Source organism: Oncorhynchus clarkii, chromosome 7 (assembly GCF_045791955.1).
Source record: "Oncorhynchus clarkii lewisi isolate Uvic-CL-2024 chromosome 7, UVic_Ocla_1.0, whole genome shotgun sequence".
NCBI classification, from domain to species: Eukaryota; Metazoa; Chordata; class Actinopteri; order Salmoniformes; family Salmonidae; genus Oncorhynchus; species Oncorhynchus clarkii.
This window is the reverse complement of record NC_092153.1, coordinates 47,182,335-47,203,388: the sequence shown is the minus strand read 5'-3', so window position 1 is coordinate 47,203,388 and position 21,054 is coordinate 47,182,335. Positions and strand designations below refer to the sequence as shown.

General features: G+C 43.1%; 1 protein-coding gene across 1 annotated transcript in view; it reads right to left on the bottom strand.

Moving 5' to 3' along the window:
* Positions 1 to 610: 610 nt before the first annotated feature.
* The window catches only part of LOC139414287 (TAFA chemokine like family member 4b), a 46,704-nt gene continuing 26,260 nt past the window's right edge, over positions 611 to 21,054 (bottom strand). The window contains exons 4-6 of the mRNA XM_071162196.1: positions 16,868 to 17,023; positions 4,031 to 4,155; positions 611 to 1,042 (exon numbers count right to left, since the gene is read on the bottom strand). Coding sequence (XP_071018297.1) covers positions 1,031 to 1,042; positions 4,031 to 4,155; positions 16,868 to 17,023 — 293 coding nt within the window. The 3' untranslated portion in view covers positions 611 to 1,030. The remainder of the gene's footprint in view (positions 1,043 to 4,030; positions 4,156 to 16,867; positions 17,024 to 21,054) is intronic.

The window sequence follows — 21,054 nt, the reverse complement described above, 5'->3', positions numbered from 1 at the left end:
ATTTTATGGAAAACTAGAAAGTAACCTGTAGATCTAGAGAGTCAGTGACCGACCAAATGATGTCCAGATTACTTGCTTGTTATCAATGAATCGGAGTATATAGTTAAATATGTTCAAAGGGAACTATACCTTTAGGCTGAGCCATGGAATAACTTGTAATAACCTGCAACTATACCAGAGAGAAGGGCTGTGTCATCTCTACAGCATCAGAGGCAAAACTCTTTAAAAATATCTTCCTCTCTTTCATTTAATGTGACATCACCAGCAATAGACGAGAAATAACTAGAAAAACAAAACATTCCTAAAACGGTCTTCTACTAGTGCAAAGATCTTACATTACATTTTTTATATGTTGTTATGATCCTTCTTAGCAACCCTAATTAGAACTGTTAAATTAATCGAAACATCTCCATGGTAATGAGTTGACCCACGAGTAATTTGACAATAATTTGCGATTCACGAGTGATGTATTCCTCCCCTCATGAATAGAAAGTCCTCCTGATAGAGCAGTGACACTCCGTTCTATAATCAGAGTAGTTCAGGATCCAGTCCAAGAGCCATAGAAACACACACTGACACACTGTCTGCGGTTCTGGTGCCAACACATCCACTAATGCTTTGTCAAAACAGACATCGATTACACTTCCTCCTCGGCCACTGGTCAAAACCACCTCTTTGGATCTCCCTATTTGTTTATTAACAGGCGAATGTCTTCAGATGCTCCTCAAAAGTATTCAGACGGAGTCTTTATCGTCCATAAAAGTATACACCCTTTGTTTCTATGAAGTCTATAGTCCATAGCAGTTTTGGGCATTACATTTGACACTGTATCTCGGTGTCTCGGTCCATCAGAGAGTGTTTTTTTTAAATATGTTCTGTAGTTTTTGTCACAGCTTGGTATTATGAGATGACTTACAGTCTTCTGTCAGTCGGCAGTCTATGTGTCTCAGATATGAGTGCCGTCCTTTCTTTACATATGGAGTTAACGGTAGAGAGACTTGGTGATGGTCGCTGCTCAGTGATTCTCTTGCTATCGTGTGACCTATGAAAGAGGAAGCAAAGAACAGAAGATCGGCGAGTTGAACCAGTGACTCAGAAACATACAATTATCTTTGAGGGACTTAGCAAATGACACAGCGTGCACATCTACGAAATAAAACCTCCCGCAGCCCCCCTCCAATGATGGTAGAGGGAACTGACGTCTATGAACCTGTGTTTCTCCACTGTGTTAGTGATAACCTTCATTCTACAGGCCATCAGGCATCTATACCCCTTCAACGTGGGAGTGAGAGACAGACAGACAGACAAAGAAAGAGAGTTTGCGTGACACATTCACATCGAACACGGAGATAGATAGAGAGGGACAGAAAGAAGGTCACAGATAGAGGGAGATGGGGAGAGGGAACGAGACGCTGGAAGGAACAGTTGCCGTGTAGTCGGTTTCGTTGCAGCAATCTCCAGAGACATCTGCCACCACGTCTCCTAATAGCTGTGCTCCTGTTCCACACTGAGCAAATGCAGAATTCATGTCCGTTGATGAGGCACGGTTCCCCCTCGCTCCCTCACCCTCCCTCAACAGCTGATTAGCTAGACAGTCAAAGAGGGAGAGAAAAAGCGATAGAGGATGGTGATGACTTCACATATCAGTCTTTCAGTTGTTCAGAGACCCAGGGTTGTTCATTCTAACGGCAGTCTCTTAGCGGCCATTCATCCTCCCGTATATCCCCCTCACCAATATAATTAGGACTTAAATTGAAAGCCTCCATGGATCCCCTAGCCATAATGCTTTCTAATGAATGTGACAGATGTTCTGCTGTTATTCCGTCTCTCTGAGTAATTACTCTTACAGTGCCTGTGTGCTCCTTACAACTGTTTTTCTTTTTATATTTCACCTGTGAGTAAACCACAACTGCACCATCCCACAATACACACACCCACACCCCCGTCCATCAGTTGGTCCTGCAAATAACTTCCACACATCAAAATATTACTGTAGAACGGATGTGAAGGGCTTTCATTAAAATGTATTTATCTCATATAAACAACAATGATTAGCATTCTGATTGTCTGGTTTACTGTTACAGTCTGTACATACATTATGTGCAGCTTTGTTTTTCCATGACATCCATTTTCCATCCCTCTTTCCAGATCTTTGCAAACATTGCTCACTTGGGGCTCAGCAGACAATTGGCTCTTTTCTTCCATGGACTTCCCATTTCTGTCACATACATTGGGGCTTTATTGGCTCTTTCTGACCAAACTATCCTGTATTTAGAGGATTATCCTAATACACTACTGTACCTAAACTTTTAAAATATGAGAACAAGTGTAAGCTTCCTCATCTTAAAAGTGTGTTTTACAAGACTTTAACCTCTCTGATCTCCCCATCCCGGATCCGGTATCGTGAATACAGACTCAAGCTCATTACCATAACGCAACGTTAACCAGTTAAGTCTATAGGGGCGCTATTTCATTATTGGATAAAAAAACGTGCCCGTTTTAAGCGCAATATTTTGTCACGAAAAGATGCTCGACTATGCATAGAATTGACAGCTTTGGAAAGAAAACACTCTGACGTTTCCAGAACTGCAAAGATATTATCTGTGAGTGCCACAGAACTCATTCTACAGGCGAAACCAAGATGAAACGTCAAACAGGAAATGAGCAGAATCTCTGAAGCTCTGTTTTCAAATGTCTCCTTATATGGCTGTGAATGCAGCAGGAACGACCATGTGCTTTCTGTCGTTTCATCAAGATGTCTGCTGCATTGTGACGTATTTGTAGGCATATCATTGGAAGATTGACCATAAGAGACTACATTTTCCAAGTGTCCGCCTGGTGTCCTGCGTCGAAATTGGTGCGCAAAAGCCAGGTGCAAGTATTTTTCCATTTGATAGAGAGGAGAAACCAGGCTTCCACGAACGATATATCATCGAAGAGATATGTGAAAAACACCTTGAGGATTGATTCTAAACAACGTTTGCCATGTTTCAGTCGATATTATGGAGTTAATTTGGAAAAAAGTTCGCGTTTTGAGGACTGAATTTTCAGGTTTTTTTGGTAGCCAAATGTGATGTACAAAACGGAGCTATTTCTAATACACAAAGAATATTTTTGGAAAAACTGAGCATTTGCTATCTAACTGAGAGTCTCCTCATTGAAAACATCTGAAGTTCTTCAAAGGTAAATTATTTTATTTGAAGGCTTTTCTTGTTGTTGTTGAAATGTTGCCTGCTGGATGCTAACGCTAATGCTAACGCTAAATGCTACGCTAGCTAGCTACTGTTACACAAATGATTGTTTTCCTATGGTTGAGAAGCATATTTTGAAAATCTGAGATGACAGTGTTGTTTACAAAAGGCTAAGCTTGAGAGATGGCATATTTATTTCATTTCATTTGCGATTTTCATGAATAGTTAATTGAGACAAGATACTATATGGGAGAAAGGTTGTCAATTGAATTGATATCAAACATTACTCAAGCTGGAGAATGTGATAGAAATAGCAGGCTTTTCCTAAGTACTGTGTGGACCTCTTGGGTTCCTCAAGCTTTTCCTAAGTACTGTGTGGACTTCATGGGTTCCTCAAGCTTTTCCTAAGTACTGTGTGGGCTTCATGGGTTCCTCAAGCTTTTCCTAAGTACTGTGTGGACTTCATGGGTTCCTCAAGCTTTTCCTAAGTACTGTGTGGACTTCATGGGTTCATCATTGGACACATTCTGCTGTAAATACTGATAGGATATTTTATTTTGTTGATGTTCAGATTGCATATTGATTCATGAAATAATATTATTTTGTCATGATTTATATTTTGTCATTATCAAAGACTGTATTGATTTAATTGCTAATTAATAATCATAGAAGCTCAAGTATTCTTCAGTATCACCAAAGGAAAAAATAGTGTCAAGCCAAGGAACATCTCTCTCTCCCACTACTCTCTCACACACACACACACACACACACACACACACACACACACACACACACACACACACACACAGAGAGGATGGAAAAGGGCCCTGTCCTCTCACCTTGGTGGTTTTGACTTTGTTTCCAGTGTTGCAGGACCAGCCGGTGAGGTCAGGGAGCACCTTACATTCCTCACCCTCCATGCAGGGGTTCATCTGACACCACCACTTCTGAATCACGATGGAGGCTGGAGAAGAGGGTAGAGAGAGAGCACCTGAGACCTGATACTGAGAGGGTGGACAGTACAGGGCAGAGCAATGTGCAGAAGCAAACTGCCATGGTTAGTATGGAGGGAATAGATTCTATAGAGAGGAGAGTAATCTGCAAGTAAAAGTAGATTGGCTCAGCCACAATCAGCATGTTTTTACCCATTGATATAGCATCATTCTATCATAAAACCTTATTTAGTGAACATTGTGAAATGTAAACCTTTCAATGCCAAGTCTGCATTTATTGGGGGGCCCACTGTCTTTGGCAGGAATCTATCCATAAAAGATGGTATTTGAATCAAGAATCAGATATATTATTTACCTAGGCTTGTGCGTGTCACATCAGTATCACCTGGTGTGTACCAATTACAACCATGAAATACTTCAATATAAAATGAAAGGTGTCTGTTCAAGACATAGTTAAACATGATCTATTTCATTGGTATGATGTCAGATCAGACAAAAGTAACATGACATTCAATCACTTCTCAAATACAATGAAGCAAACACACACACACACACACACACACACAGTTCCAACAACGTTCATAGACAAACAAACAGATGTGTCTTTCCACCAAAAGAACAGTATGTGTATGACGTGTTGGATGTTAAGGAGAACTTCCAGGGTGTGGATAAAACAAGAGCAAAAGCTATAAAAAAAAAAAACTAAACACCCAAATTCGTCCTTTTAGAACTGGCAACGCTCTCAGTATAGTGCTGCAGGTTGTTAGACGTTATACACGTGAAATTGTGTCATTCCGACCTTTATCCACAGCGTTATATTCCATTTTGTGCAACTCAAGTCATACTTTTCCCTACATCTCAGCAGGCACGCTGCGATGTATCACTGATGGATAGGGGAAACTGCTCGAATCGAACAAGATAGAATGTACCATAACGGATAAAGTTCGGAATGACACAATTTCATGTGTACAACATCTAAAGACCTGCATTACTATACTGAGAGCGTTGCCATTTCTAAAAGGACATATTTGGGTGTTTTTGTTACTCTTGTTCATGTTTTATCCCTTCCTGGTACTGCAGAACGAGCATGAGGAAGTCTATCGCTGGTTGGGGTACATTTCTCAAAACCAAGTGAAATCAACCAACATATGGATTTGGTAGGAAAAAAATATGAACGTCTCCTTTAACAATAAATATCAGCCCAATAGGCACTGACACAGAACCTTTTCCTCTCACTCTGATTGTCCACTCATACTGCTCTGCCTTGTACTGTCCACCCTTCCAGGCCAGTCAGTGATCCATCACAGTCAGTGATCCACGGCTAGGCGGCCAAAACCAGGCGGGAAGATCTGTCTCTATCCATCTATTCTTCCTTCTTCACTACTGGGATGGGGAAGTCATGGTATGTACTCTCGACTACGTATTCAGCTTTGATAGGCCAATCAATTAAAAGAGGCAAATGATTGTGGTTTAGAGGGAGTCTCCCATCGAGTCCTGTTTTACAGTCGATTGTTCCTCAGAAATGGAAGAGAAGGGGTGAAATCTGCAGCAAAATGGGTTTTAAATGGAATTATGCAAAAGAACACGAGCAAATCCTCTCAAGCGATGTGTAAGAACCCCCGACTGAGAGAGATAGAGATGACTGGAGGAGTTCACCAAGACTGCTTCTTTCCAATGAGTGAGGGAGTGAATGAATGCACAGAAAGAAAGAGAGAAAACAAAAGAGAGAGCGTGAGTGAGAGAGAGACATTGAGGGTGAAAGAGAGGAAGAGATAGACACACAGAGAGAGAAAAAAGAGAAACAGAGAGAGCATAAACAAGGGAGAGAGGATGACACCATTTACGAAGACTAAGAGTCCCCTTAATAAATTACGCTTAGCCTGGCAGGGCACTCCAGAGAACATGCTGTTATGATGCACGAGCTCAGTGGCAGTAAAGGGTTCTAAAAACCAATGACTGTGTAATGGTCGTTAATGTTGCCATTATGGTGTCTGCCGTGGTGCTTTACGCTACCACCATGTTATTTAGAGCTAATAAGCATGGCCTGAAGAAGAGCCATTAGAGTTGGAGTTCTCAGAGACTTCATCTCACGTTCTACGGAGTGGGCCGGGAGTCTGTGACATCGCAGACCTACCTGTCATTCTGCAGAATGGACGGGAGTGGCTAATAGCTTATGATGTCATGGCATGGCCAAGGGCTGTTGGATGGATAGCAACAACAGAATACCTAGAGGAGCGCTGATGAACTACGGTAATAAAGGGAATTCCTGAGAGGTGCCGACATGGACTAGTCGAATATTTATATAGCCTGTTTTACATCAGCAGTTGTCACAAAGTGCTTATACAGAAACCCAGCCTAAAACCCAGAAGATCAAGCCATGCAGATGAAGTAGAAGCACAGTGGCTAGAAAAAACTCCCTAGAAAGACAGGAACCTAGGAAGAAACCTAGAGAGGAATCGGGCTTTGAGGGGTGGCCAGTCTTCTTCTGGTTGAGCCCAGTAGACATGATAAGAGTACATGGCCATTAAGGCTAGATTGTTTTTCAAGGTGTTCTAATGTTCATACTGTAGATGACAAGCAGGGTCAGATAACCTTTCGGTTCATCATAGGCTACCATGTAAGGTGCACTGCACTTACTCATCCATGTATCATGTCAGGGATGTATGCCAGTAAAGCAACTTAGTTTGGGATCTATGCCTGGAAATAAGAACCACATTTCTCAGAATCTCTTCTCCCAGAGACAGATGGGTATAACTGAGATCCATCTCTCTCTGTCAGCAGTCAGTGATTAGTCTGATAGTCTATCGACAGAATTACCACCATTAATTCACAGAGAGCAGAGCAGTGTGTCGCTACTGTAGCTATTTACCATCTAGAGTGGGTTGAGTCTGGGTTGGCGCCCCCCCTTGGGTTGTGCCGTGGCGGAGATCTTTGTGGGCTACACTCGGCCTTGTCTCAAGATGGTAAGTTGGTGGTTGAAGATATCCCTCTAGTGGTGTGGGGGCTGTACTTTGGCAAAGTGGGTGGAGTCATATCCTGCCTGTTTGGCCCTGTCCAGGGGTATCATCGAATGGGGCCAGAATGTCTCCTGACCCCTTCTGTCTCAGCCTCCAGTATTTATGCTGCAGTAGTTTATGTGTCAGGGGGCTAGGTTCATTCTGTTATATCTGGAGTATTTCTCCTTATCCAGTGTCCTGTGTGAAGTATGCTCTCTCTAATTCTCTCTTTCTCTTTTTCTTTCTTTCTCTCGGACAACCTGAGCCCTAGGACCATGCCTCAGGACTACCTGGCATGATGACTCCTTGCTGTCCCCAGTCCACCTGGCCATGCTGCTGCTCCAGTTTTAACTGTTCTGCCTGCGGCTATGTAACCCTAACCTGTTCACAGGACGTGCTACCTGTCCCAGACCTGCTGTTTTCAACTCTATAGAGACAGCAGGAGCGGTAGAGATACTCTCAATGATTGGCTATGAAAAGCCAACTGACATTTACTCCTGAGGTGCTGACTTGTTGCACCCTCGACAACTACTGTGATTATTATTATTTGACCATGCTAGTAATTTATGAACATTTGAACATCTTGGCCATGTTCTGTTATAATCTCCACCCGGCACAGCCAGAAGAGGACTGGCCACCCCTCATAGCCTGGTTCCTCTCTAGGTTTCTTGCTAGGTTTTGTCCTGTCTGGGGAGTTTTTCCTATCCACTGTGCTTCTACACCTGCATTGCTTGCTGTTTGGGGTTTTAGGCTGCGTTTCTGTACAGCACTTTGATATATCAGCTGATGTAAGAAGGGCTATATAAAGACATTTGATTTGATTTAGAAGCCATACTAAACGTGCCATTAAACATCTGACTACTATAGCTAGTTACCATCCAGAAGCCATACTCCACGTGTCATTTAAACAACTGACTGCTGACGCTTCACTCAGAAATGAGTCTAGACCTTTTCAAGATGTCTCAGTATGTCTGTTGAGAGCAGTTGTTATTAAGTAAATCAAATGATATTGTTAATGGAGACTTCTGTGAATGCCATGATAGGGAGCAAATTAGTGTTGTCTTCCCAAATCCCTGGCTGTGTTGCTAGTCTCAGGGGGTGATTCTAAACAGGGTATGTGGGGGAGCCATGCCTAAAGGCTGGCTAGAGGATTAGACAGAGATGATGTCCATCCACCACAACACTGACACGTCACAGGTCACAGCAGATTCAATCCATCTTTGAATTCACTGCCTGTCAAAACATCAAGTTAAGTGTGTGTGTGTGTGTGTGTGTGTGTGTGTGTGTGTGTGTGTGTGTGTGTGTGTGTGTGTGTGTGTGTGTGTGTGTGTGTGTGTGTGTACGTTAGCACCCAGAACTGGATGGTACCACAGTTTTCCTTTGTTCCTTTTTGTTTCCATGAATCCTGCCACCGTTGGTGTTGAAATGTTTCTGACATCATGTGGACAAAGATGAAACTGCAGCTGCTCTTTTCTGTTCTCCTACGGAAAGTCCTGCACTGTGGGAAGTATCACCCATGGCAACGTAGAGTAAACTCTCCTAACTTATATGTGTTTGTGTTATACTGTGCTAACAACATGTTAACAGCCACAAAATGAGTGTCCCACAAAACATTGATCTCTGCAGGTACACACACACACACACACACACAGTCATATAGGCTGTCTCATTCCTGTCTGCTAGCTGCTAAAAGGTCTTTATTGGTGAAAGAATGGATGAAAAACAGTGGCCCATCTGCAGCTAGCAGGTCTGTTTCCGTCTGTGTTCCAGGTCTAATGCGTGATAATTAGTTTTCACCACAAACAAAACATGACATAATATATTATGATTCTGTTACATTCAACGCTAATGTAGGTTACGTGACCTGAGTAATGTAAAAATACGAATAGCAATAGATAATTTAGAATTAAACTTCAATTAGAGTTATGCAACCTCTCCCTACATATCTTGTAAACATAACAGCAGACAAGTCAGATTACTGTATGTATTTTTTTGTGGGCTACAATGACTAATTTAGCTCCCATTGGACTACAAAGGCAAAATACAAAACGCAACCAAGCATGAGGCTTTTAGAGTGTTCATCAAATAATACTTGAATCCTACAGACGAAACAAAGACTGGGGTTGAACTAGGTAATGCACTATGGATTCCAGCCTGGATTATTTCACTATAGCAGTGCTCTAAACAATCTTCTAAACATTAACATAGAGTATCGAATGGATGAATAGCGAATTCTGAAACAAAAATATAAAAATGTTTATTACTTTTAAACAAAATGATGGTAACTAAGCTGTCCAACTACCACCTGAGCATTGAGAACTGAGTGCCGATTACCTTCCCCCTCCCACCGGACAGCACTGGCCTAATTCTCGCCGCCCTACAGGACCCCCGGCCACAAACGGCAATGGCGTGACCGGGATTTGTACCCCGGTTATAGCGACACAGTTGCACTCTAAGGCAGGTCCCTAGACCATTGAGAGAATACAAGTTTAACAACACCTTGTTGTCTCCTTACAGGCCACATCGGATACATGCTACAGTGAAAGAGGGCATCAAGGAGCACATTCTATCTTTCCCAAGAACCCAGAACCACTACTCACGGATGAAGGGGGATGTACACAGAGAATACCTCAGCCCTGATCTGAATTTGTTGCGAATGTACCGACTCTACAAAGAGAATAATACCACATCATCTGCAAAATTCTGGGTTTATAGGGACATTTTCAAACAGCAGAGTCTCAATTTCGGCCAACCCAGGAGTGACACCTGTGGCAAATGTGACGCATTCTTCACTAAGATGTCAGCAGCAACATCTGAAGAGGAGAAGAGGAAGATTGCAGTTGAAAGTGAGTTACACCATCGAAAAGCCGAAAAGGCCTACACACAGCTTCAAAGTGACACTGAGTGGGCTAAAGCCAATGCTGACTGCCATGTTATTTCTGTGGATCTACAGGGGGTGATGTACACCCCTAATCTGACCCACTCCAATGTCTACTACCAGCGGCAGCTGTCAAATTTTAACTTTTGCATCCAGGAACTTGGAAAAGAAGATCCTGCATACATGTGTGTTTGGCATGAGGGGATTGCACACCGAGGGTCCATTGAGGTGGCAAGCTGCATAATGAAGTGGGTGAAGACAAAATTCACGCCACTCACCAAACCAGAGGTGCGCAAGTTGATCATATTCAGTGACAGATGCTGTGGGCAGAATAACAACTGGCGGATGCTCAATCTGATGTCGATGCTCGTCTCTATGGGTTACACTGTGAATACAACTATGTGATATTATGCATGTGTATAAATCATCATAGATTCTGGGGAGTATGTGGCGGCAGGGGGTAGATGTGTGTGTGTGTGTGTGTGTGTGCATTTTTGTGGGAGGACAGGGGGTTCACATGTTTTATTTGTCTATTACGTTTATTTGGTAGGAACAATGTACAACAAATCACCAGATGTAGCTGACAACTCATTTATACCGGCAGTCCCCTTATGTACTGTATATGAGAGCAGTCCCCATGTGTACTGTATATGAGCAGTCCCCATGTGTACTGTATATGAGCAGTCCCCATGTGTACTGTATATGAGCAGTCCCCATTTGTACTGTATATGAGCAGTCCCCATGTGTACTGTATATGAGCAGTCCCCATGTGTACTGTATATGAGCAGTCCCCATGTGTACTGTATATGAGCAGTCCCCATGTGTACTGTATAGAGCAGTCCCCATGTGTACTGTATGTGAGCAGTCCCCATGTGTACTATATGTGAGCAGTCCCCATGTGTACTATATTGTATATGAGCAGTCCCCATGTGTACTGTATATGAGCAGTCCCCATGTGTACTGTATATGAGCAGTCCCCATGTGTACTGTATATGAGCAGTGCATGCATGTGGGAGGCACTATACATGTTGGACATAAAAGCTTAACACTAATGGTTCTACGTCCTTACACATCATTTAAAGGCTATCTGGAGAACCTGCATGCTCAAACACACACGGACACACATGCACACACACACGGAGGGCATGGATTTAATTTGCTCCACTCAACAGGGGAGGACAGAAAGGGTGAGACAACTGGCTGACTTCCAAAATAGGATTCAGCAGCAGAAGCCCCTGTGGCGTACGAGTCGTTCCATTCACTGGACTCTCTGTACAGTCATAGCAGAAAAGGGGCATCCATCTCTTTCAGAAATGATTAAGTAAAAACCTATCTGTGTTCAAGTGCCCCACACGCACCAAGCATGCAGACAAATACACACACACACACACACACACAGACACATACACACACAGACACCTGAATAATAGACTTGCCAGATACCAAGATGAACTTAACATACTGTTTAAGCTACAAAAACAGCAAATACAACACAGAAAAAGATGACTCCTCACACGGGTATAGGAAGTATAGTACCAGTCAAAAGTTTGAACACACCTATTAATCAAGGGTTTTCCTTTATTTTTACTATTTCTACATTGTAGAATAATAGTGAATACATCAAAACTATGAAATAACACATATGGAATCCTGTAGTAACCAAAAAAGTGTTAAAAAAAATCTAAATATATATCATATTTTATATCCTTCAAAGTAGCCTCCCTTTGCCTAATGACAGCTTTCTTTGCACACTCTTGGCATTCTCTTCACCAGCTTCCCCTGGAATGCTTTTCCAACAGTTTTGAAGGATGCTGAGCACTTGTTGGCTATTTTTCCTTCACTCTCATTCCTGACCATCTCAATTGGGTTGAGGTCGGGTGATTGTGAAGGCCAGGTCATCTGATGCAGCACTCTATCACTCTCCTTCTTGGTCAAATAGCCCTTACACAGCCTGGAGGTGTGTTGGGTCATTGTCCTGTTGAAAAACAAATGACAATCCCACTAAGCGCAAACCAGAGGGGATGGCATATCGCTGCAGAATGCTGTGGTAGTCATGGAGGTTAGGTGTGCCTTGAATTCTAAATAAATCACTGACAGTGTCACCAGCAAAGTACCCCCACACCATCACACCTCCTCCTCCATGCTTCACGGTGGGAACCACACATGCGAAGATCATCCGTTCACCTACTCTGCGTCTCACAAAGACATGGCGGTTGAAAGCAAAAATCTCAAATTTGGACTCCAGACCAAAGGACAGATTTCCACCGGTCTAATGGCCATTGCTCGTGACTCTTCTTCTTCTTGGTGTGCTTTAGTAGTGGTTTCTTTGCCGCATCTCGACCATTAAGGCCTGATTCACACAGTCTCCTCTGAACAGTTGATGTTGAGATGTGTCCGTTACTTGAACCCTGTAAAGCATTTATTTGGGCTGAAATGTCTGAGGCTGGTAACTCTAATGAACGTATCTTCTGCAGCAGAGGTAACTCTGGGTCTTCCTTTCCTATGGCGGTCCTCGTGAGAGCCAGTTTCATCATAGTTCTTGATGGTTTTTGTGACTGCACTTGAAGAAACTTTAAAAGTTCTTACATTTTCCACATTAACTGATCTTCATGTCTTAAAGTAATGATGGACTGTTGTTTCTCTTTGCTTATTTGAGCTGTTCTTGCCATAATATGGACTTGGTCTTTTACCAAATAGGGCTATCTTCTGTATACCAACCCTACCTGGTCACAACTCAACTGATTTTCTCAAATGCATTAAGGAAAGAAATTCAACAAATGTACTTTTAACAAGGCACAGCTGTTATTTGAAATGCATTCCAGGTGACTACCTCATGAAGCTGGTTGAGAGAATGCCAAGAGTGTGCAAAGCTGTCATCAACGCAAAGGCTGGCTGCTTTGTAGAATCTCAAATTGAAAATGTTTTTTTTATGTGTTTAACAGTTTTTTGGTTACTACATGATTCCATATGTGTTAGTTCATAGTTTTGATGTCTTCACTATTATTCTACAATGTAGAAAAAGTAAATAGGAATGAGTAGGTGTGTCCAAACTTGACGGGTACTGTAGATACTTGCTCAGATTTACACTCACATTGTCACACATACACACACACATATGTGCACACACACGCACACAAACACATACACACAACTCTAACCCTGTCACACAGCCAATACAAGTGAATTAAACCCCCTCCGGTGGAGGGTTCAAAAACACAGCACCTTAAGACGAGTTCTCCACCATCGGAAGCCAAACTCAGCGATAACAATCTAAATCCATTCACGCCGTTCTGTTAGAATGAAATGGCTTGATTTACACCCATATTGACTCACGCTGGTAAAGCTGACTTTGACACGGGTTAATGTTGTATAATAATGCAGTATAATCCAGCGCTGGCACCGACCGCCAATCTCTCCACGTGGACATCCCCACGGTGTGTCCTGATAAATGGAAGTGATCTTCTTGACCTCTGCTTATTGGTGATTATGAATTCAACCCCATAGACTGGATCTAAGAGCTGCCCAGCAAGAAGGAAGTCATAAGGGGGCGTTCCAGTCTCTGCTTCCAACTCCAACACCGCCTTTATTAACCAACACACAGCTAAAGACAGTCTCCAGTAATTCCCATATAAAGCCTGAAGGGAATGTGCTTCAAGATGAACCGAAGAAGAGAAGAAAAGAGGGGATGAAGAAAGCTGTGAGATTCTGATACAGTGAGACAGGAAAATGTCAGCCGTTGGTCTTGAACAAGCTGGCTTAATGATATCAGGTCAGACTTCACAACACCCGGTAATGGAGCACAACATTCTGCCCTACAAAGGCAAACCGCCGTAACTACACTTTTGATCAAAATTGACCAAAATTCTGTACAGCCACACATTTTCAAAAATGCATATTTATCGAGAGAGGTGTGATGAATGGTGTGCTCCATTACTGGGTGCTGTGACTCATCACACCTGTCTCAATAATATGGTTTTTCAGAATGTCTTTGCAATGAAGAGCTGTTGGAAATTGATGTACAGTATTTTACAGATAATGGAGATGTCCCTCATCTAAACCTTACCACACTCATCACTGGTATTAAATTAAAAGGTGAGGGGACGGCCATCTGGCTGGTGACAGTAGGGACATCATTCTGCCTGGGGTACTTTATAACTCTGAGCTGTCAGGCCCAGTGGAGACAGTGTGACTGTGGTAAACAAGACATATTTTAACTGCTTTTCACCTTTACAGTCATTATCTATCTAACCATATAGGCCTACATACATTTAGGGAGGGAATGAGATTGAGAGATAAAAAAAAGAACTGTACTGTTACAGCATATGGATATTTTTCAGTTTATAAATTGTCACAACAGTGCATTATTCAGTGGGCAGATGGCCCCCAGAAGGCTCTCTCCAAAGGGCTATCTCTGAGACCCCTGACCACACCCGAGGGTCAGCGTTAAACACAGCAGCACACTGGAGTCCTCAGGGCTCCTCTTCAGTCCAGGCAGCTCTCTCATATAGAGAGGTACCCCAAGAGGGACTAAACCAGAACAAAATGGAGGATACTGGAAAGAGCCTCTCTCTGTCCATTGCCTGAGAGGACACAGTGCCTCGCACAGCTCTAATGATGTTTAATAGCTATGTCCGCAGTGGAATAGCTCTCTAGGGCATTTTCTTATATTAGGAGGGTTAGACATGTGGGATGTAGTGAGGGGTAAAGGCATTTCTGTGTATTGAATGTACTGTATTTGTATTTTTTCAGGGTTTGCAGCTTTCTCCAGAATTCTCATTTATTACATTTTTGGTTCTAAACCAATATCTAAGATACTTAAAAATATATTTATATTATTTATATTTATTAAGTTTCCTATCAGGTAAAAAAAATAAAAATACATGAGAAAACTAGCCTTGGGTACCAGCAGGCACTTCTAAGACAAATGGCTGTTGAACAGTGCCCTCTATTGGTTAGTCATAGGAACTGTATCTCATATGTTTAAGGTGAGGGAAAAGGGATACATTTACATTTTAGTCACTCTTTAGCAGAAACTCTGTGAAAATGCATTCACATGACCGTACATAGCGTGGTCCCTATGCAATAGTTTCTGCAAGTATTGTTGAACATTGACATTGTTACAGTAGTTTGTCATAAAAAAATACAGAATTTCCAAATAACAACTGCACTTTACTGCAAGATGCTTTACTATAAAAATCTCCCATCATTACTATACGCTTGTTATTCATATATAGTACAATGGAAAAGCCCCCATCCAAGGTCTCCACATCTGTATCTGAGACATGAAGCAGCTATGTGACTGGAACTGAGCTGACCAGCGCAGAACAACCTCTTTCTTAGAACAGGAGAGAAAAAAACATGGAAGAAGCTAAACAGAGACATTAAAGCTAGAGCCTGAGGTTACTTCACCAGTCCCTGCAGGTTCTGTTTGATTCATCCGCTCCGCTCACATATGGGACAACTATCTGTTTCCCACTGGAGGGGGGTTAATTCATCTGGATTGGCTGTGCGACAGAGTTAGGGTGTGTGTGTATATGTGCCAGGGGATAGGGAGAAGGGGAGGCCTGTCTGATGAGGGTCAGTTGACACTCAGAGGCTCTGTCTCTCCCTCAAGAGCGGAAACCCTCAACGCCATAGACAGGCAATGCAAGGTCGATCAAAATGACTCCTGGGTTTTCTCTCTCTATCGTCGCTAAGACAACACCATCCCCTTCATAACTCCTCGCCTTGCACTCTCTTGCTCCATTTCTCCATCTTTCTCTCTCTCTCTCTTTCTCTGTCTCTCTCACATACACACACACAAACACACACTTTTGTCCCGCAATCTTTTTTTATAATGAAATGTAATCTATTTTCCTAAGGGTTTTATTTGTGGAAACCTGATTCAACAATATTGAGTCTAGAGATATGACAGGGTGCGAGGGAGCAGAAAATTATTTTTCTATTACCATCTGACATACTGTATGGTCGAAAGGCCTGAATTGATGTGAAATGGAATGCTTTCCCAAATTAAATGAGCCCTTTTAAATTGTGTTTTTTTTTTCAGGCCTTGGGCCAAACCTTCGGAGGCTGCCAGATGTGCTATATTTCCCTCTCCTGTCGTATTCCTCTAGAGGATAAGAGAAGGAAGGCGACACTGCAGTGATCTTCCATTACCTGCATTAGCCTGCTGTGGCCCGAGCCTTTAATGTTACATGATCTACTATAAACAGGATGGGGGACAGGCTGCACCATAGAGAAATCCACACCCACTTTATCATGAAGTAGAGAACTAAAGCACTTTGTGAGACTATTAGAGTGTGTGCCAGCTTCCTGTCCATGCAGGAAGTGGCTTAGTCTGGCTATGTGGTAAATATTTCAACAAGTCCTTCAAACACAGCTCTGATGGGATCTACACTGTCAGAACAGCTTCTAAGACTACGTTGGTATACATTGCTAACATCCATGTATATGCAAATTAAAATAAATGACACCCACATGCCAGTGGAGGCTGCTGAGGGGAGGACGGCTCATAATAATGGCTGGAACAGAGCAAATGGAAACCATGTGTTATATGTATTCGATACCATTACACTATATTTGTTCCAGACGTTACCACAAGCCCGTCTTCCTCAATTAAGGTGCCACCAACCTCCTGTGCCATATGCACACATGTACACACACACACAAACACACACACAGTAGTCAAGTGTGATCCCACACATATCCTTTAGGGGGTTGTAGGGCCGGTATGAAATAAATAGAGCCCGCACACACATAGGCTCCACCACGTACCTGTATTGATAAACAAACAACATATCAATCCTGCAAGGATCTTCTTCAGGCCACACACACACAATGTACGTTTACCTTCCACACAGGAGGGCCTGGCTCTGGTTGTGCCAGCGACCTGGCCTGGGAAACAGGAGCACTTGACGGTCTGAGAGCGCTCCTCAATCTTGTTCTTATTACAGCAGCGGTGGATGGCCACCACCTCACAGGTCCCCTGCTTCACCTGGTAGGATGCTGAGAGACAGAGAGAGGGAGGGAGACAGAGAGAGTATTCAATGTGGTTGCAGTAGTACAGTAGTATTTCAACATATACATTTAAAAAAGCTTATTGAAATACAAGAAAGGAAAAAGCCACACTTGAGTATTCAGAGTTTATACAATAGAAAAAACTGTTGAATTATTTACAGTTGTATAAACACCAGGAATTATTCTAAAGATGCAGACAGTTTCACTTTCAATATAAGACTATGCATTTATGCCAATATTTTGGTCCATTCTTAGCTCAACAGCATCATTAACATGAAACACCTGCCCGTTCATTGTGTGCAGGGTTATCTTGTAAAGAAAATCCCACTAACATTATTTAATTAAGTAAATAAACAAACAAAAGGTTGGTTTTCAGTGGAATTCTCTAAGTCAAAATTATTAACCACCTGATAGCAGTAGAGAAACCGCATCCATATTGTGTGAGGCAGCATTTAACAAGCATCTGGAGCTCTGTCCTGCTCTCTGCTGGAGTTCCACCCAAAACACAATACACCAAACTCTCCACATAATGAAGCTTAACAGTTTTACTCTTCTGTTTAACTCTCTAGATTTAACTTCCTGGGGGCTATTTCTTATTGATGAATGTAACTATCAGCAGTTTTCATTTCGACACAGATGCCTTGTGTGGGTTTACACTCAATACGTTTAAACATGCACAACAAACGGTCTGTAAATGTTCCAAAGAAACCCACTTACGGTATGTTACATTTACTGTTAGTCAGATTTGTTTAAAAGTTCAACCCTGAGTTGAATGACCTTAGTAAGCTAACCTTCCTAACACACACACACACACACACACACACACACACACACACACACACACACACACACACACACACCGCGCGCTTCGACAGGCCGAGGCCCCTCTCATTCTGATTTAAAGTTTGCTTGTTCTCTTCTCCAGAGAACCCTCTCAATGATCCCTTGGCCTCATCCCTCTGTTTTCATTTCCCCAGGGGCACAGGGAACTGGTGGGTTATCCCTACACATGCACACACACATATATCCGAGGCAGGGAAAAAAAATGAAACCATACTTGGAGCATGGAGATATTGAAGAAATAAGGAATGCTGCTGAGACAGAGAGATCTATTCAACAGTGAGAGAATCTTTGTCAGTATGCACTATCTACTTAATAATGCGGTCACACACCATCCAATTTCTTCCATCTATCTCAAAAGCAAAATTCCCTTCAAAAACCATCCTCTTGTTAGTGTGGCATCCTGTACCACAGTCTGCATACCAATGCCTGGGTAAGACAGGGATAGCTAGTTCCCCCATCCAGAAAACAATCGTCTTGTTAGTGTGAGACTACCACAAGCAAAATGAAACAGAGAGAGGGAGCCCATGTGAGCGTGTGCATGTGTGCATGCACATGTGCATGTGTGTGTGTGTGTGTGTCTGCGCATGCGTGTGTGTGTGATGCAGGGAGCTGGGGAGGAGGGGGCGGGGGGGATCTGTCATAGGCAGAAAGGAGAACAAAGAGCCTGCTGTCTCCTGGTGGCATAATGAGGTCACAGGGTCAGAGCAGCATCTCTCTCCGTCTCTCTTCTTTAATCCATTCATTTTTCTCTCTACAGTGTTTTCCTCATCCACCAATCTATACTGCACGAGTCTACATCCGACAAGTCAACCTGAACTTCTGAGTGTTACCCAGTGTATAGAGACAAAGTAGAGCATTCCATAATGCATGCATATCTTTTGATGATCTGTAACTGTAAATTAACCTCTTGTCTTGACCGTCCCTGATCTGTAAGGATGATTCTGGGATAGTGGCTTGAGTCAGAGAAGTCACAGCAGTATCACAGCAGTATCACAGCAGTATCACAGCAGTATCACAGCAATATCACAGCAGTATCACAGCAGAGTATCACAGCAGTATTGAAGCACTCTGCTTCAACCATCTTGTTCAAATCAAATCAAATTGTATTAGTCACATGCGCCGAATACAACAGGTGTAGGTAGACCTTACAGTGAAATGCTTACTTACGAGCCCCTAACCAACAATGCCGTTTAAAAACATTATGGATAAGAGTAAGAGATCAAGGTAAAAAGTTATTAAAGAGCAGCAGTAAAATAACAATAGCGAGACTATATACAGGGGGGTACCGATACAGAGTCAATATGCGGGGGCACCGATTAGTAATATGTACATGTAGGTAGAGTTATTAAAGTGACTATGCATAGATGCCAACAGAGAGTAGCAATTGTGTAAAGGGGGAAGGGGGGCACTGCAAATAGTCTGGGTAGCCTTTTGACTAGATGTTCAGGACTCTTATGGCTTGGGGGCAGAAACTCTTGGACCTAGACTTGGCGCTCCGGTACCGCTTAGCAGAGAGGTAGCAGAGAGAACAGTCTATGACTAGGGTGGCTGGAGACTTTGACAATTTTTAGGGCCTTCCTCTGACACCGCCTGGAATAGAGGTCCTGGACGGCAGGAAGCTTGGCCCCAGTGATGTACTGGGCCGTACGCACTACCCTATGGAGTGCAACCTATCAAGATGCTCTTGATGGTGCAGCTATAGAACCTTTTGAGGATCTGCGGACCCATGCCAATTCTTTTCAGTAGCCTGAGGGAGAATAGGTTTTGTCGTGCCCTCTTCACGACTGTCTTGGTGTGCTTGGACCATGTTAGTTTGTTGGTGATGTGGACACCAAGGAACTTGAAGCCCTCAACCTGCTCCACAGCAACCCCGTCGATGAGAATGGAGGTATGCTCTGTCCTCTTTTTCCTGCAGTCCAAAATCATCTCATGTGTCTTGATCATGTTGAGAGAGAGGTTGCTGTCCTGGCACCACACGGCCAGGTCTCTGACCTCCTCCCTATAGGCTGTCTCATCGTTGTCGGTGATTAGGGCTACCACTGTTGAGTCATTGGCAAACGTAATGATGGTGTTAGAATCGTGCCTGGCCGTGCAGTCATGAATGAACAGGGAGTACAGGAGTGAACTGAGCACTTACGACTGAGCGGCCCCTGTGTTGAGGATCAGCATGGCGGATGTGTTGTTACCTACCCTTACCACCTGGGGGTGGCCCATCAGGAAGTCCAGGATCCAGTTGCAGTTGTGTTTAGTCCCAGGGTCCTTAGCTTATTGATGAGCTTTAAGGGCACTATGGTGTTGAACGCTGAGCTGTTGTCAATTAATAGCATTCTCACATAGGTGTTCCTTTTGTCCAGGTGGGAAAGGGCAGTGAAATGGAGATTGCATCATCTGTGGATCTGTAGGGGTGGTATGCAAATTGGAGTGGATCTAGGGTTTCTGGGATGTCAGCACATGTTTGCAGTACACGTCCTGGTAATCCTTCTGACCCTGCGGCCTTGTGAATGTTGACCTGTCTATAGGACTTGCTCACATCGGCTGAGGAGAGCGTGATCACCAGAACAGCTGGTGCTCTCATGCATGTTTCAGTGTTTTTTGCCTCGAAGTGAGTACAGACATTGTTTGGTTTGTCAGGTAGGCTCGTGTTACTGGGCAGCTCTTGGCTGTGCTTCCTTTTGTAGTCTGTAATGGTTTGCAAGCCCTGCCACATCTGACTAGCATCAAAGCCGGTGTAGTATGATTCGATCTTAGTCCTGTATTGACTCTTTGCCTGTTTGATGGTTCGTCGGAGGGCATAGCGGGATTTCTTATAAGCTTCCGGTTTAAAGTCCCGCTCCTTGAAAGCGGCAGCTCTAGCCTTTAGCTCAGTGCAGATGCTGCCTGTAATCCATGGCTTCTGGTTGGGGTATGTACATATGGTCACTGTGGGGACGACATTGATGCACTTATTGATGAAGCCAATGACTGTGGTGTACTCTGCAATGCCATTGGAGGAATCCCGGAACATATTCCAGTCTATGCTAGCAAAAGTCCTGTAGCTTAGCATCTGCTTCATCTGACCACTTTTTTATTGATCTAGTCACTTGTGCTTCCTGTATTAACTTTTGCTTGTAAGCAGGAATCAGGAGGATATAATTATGGTCAGATTTTCCAAATGGAGGGCGAGGGAGAGCTTTGTA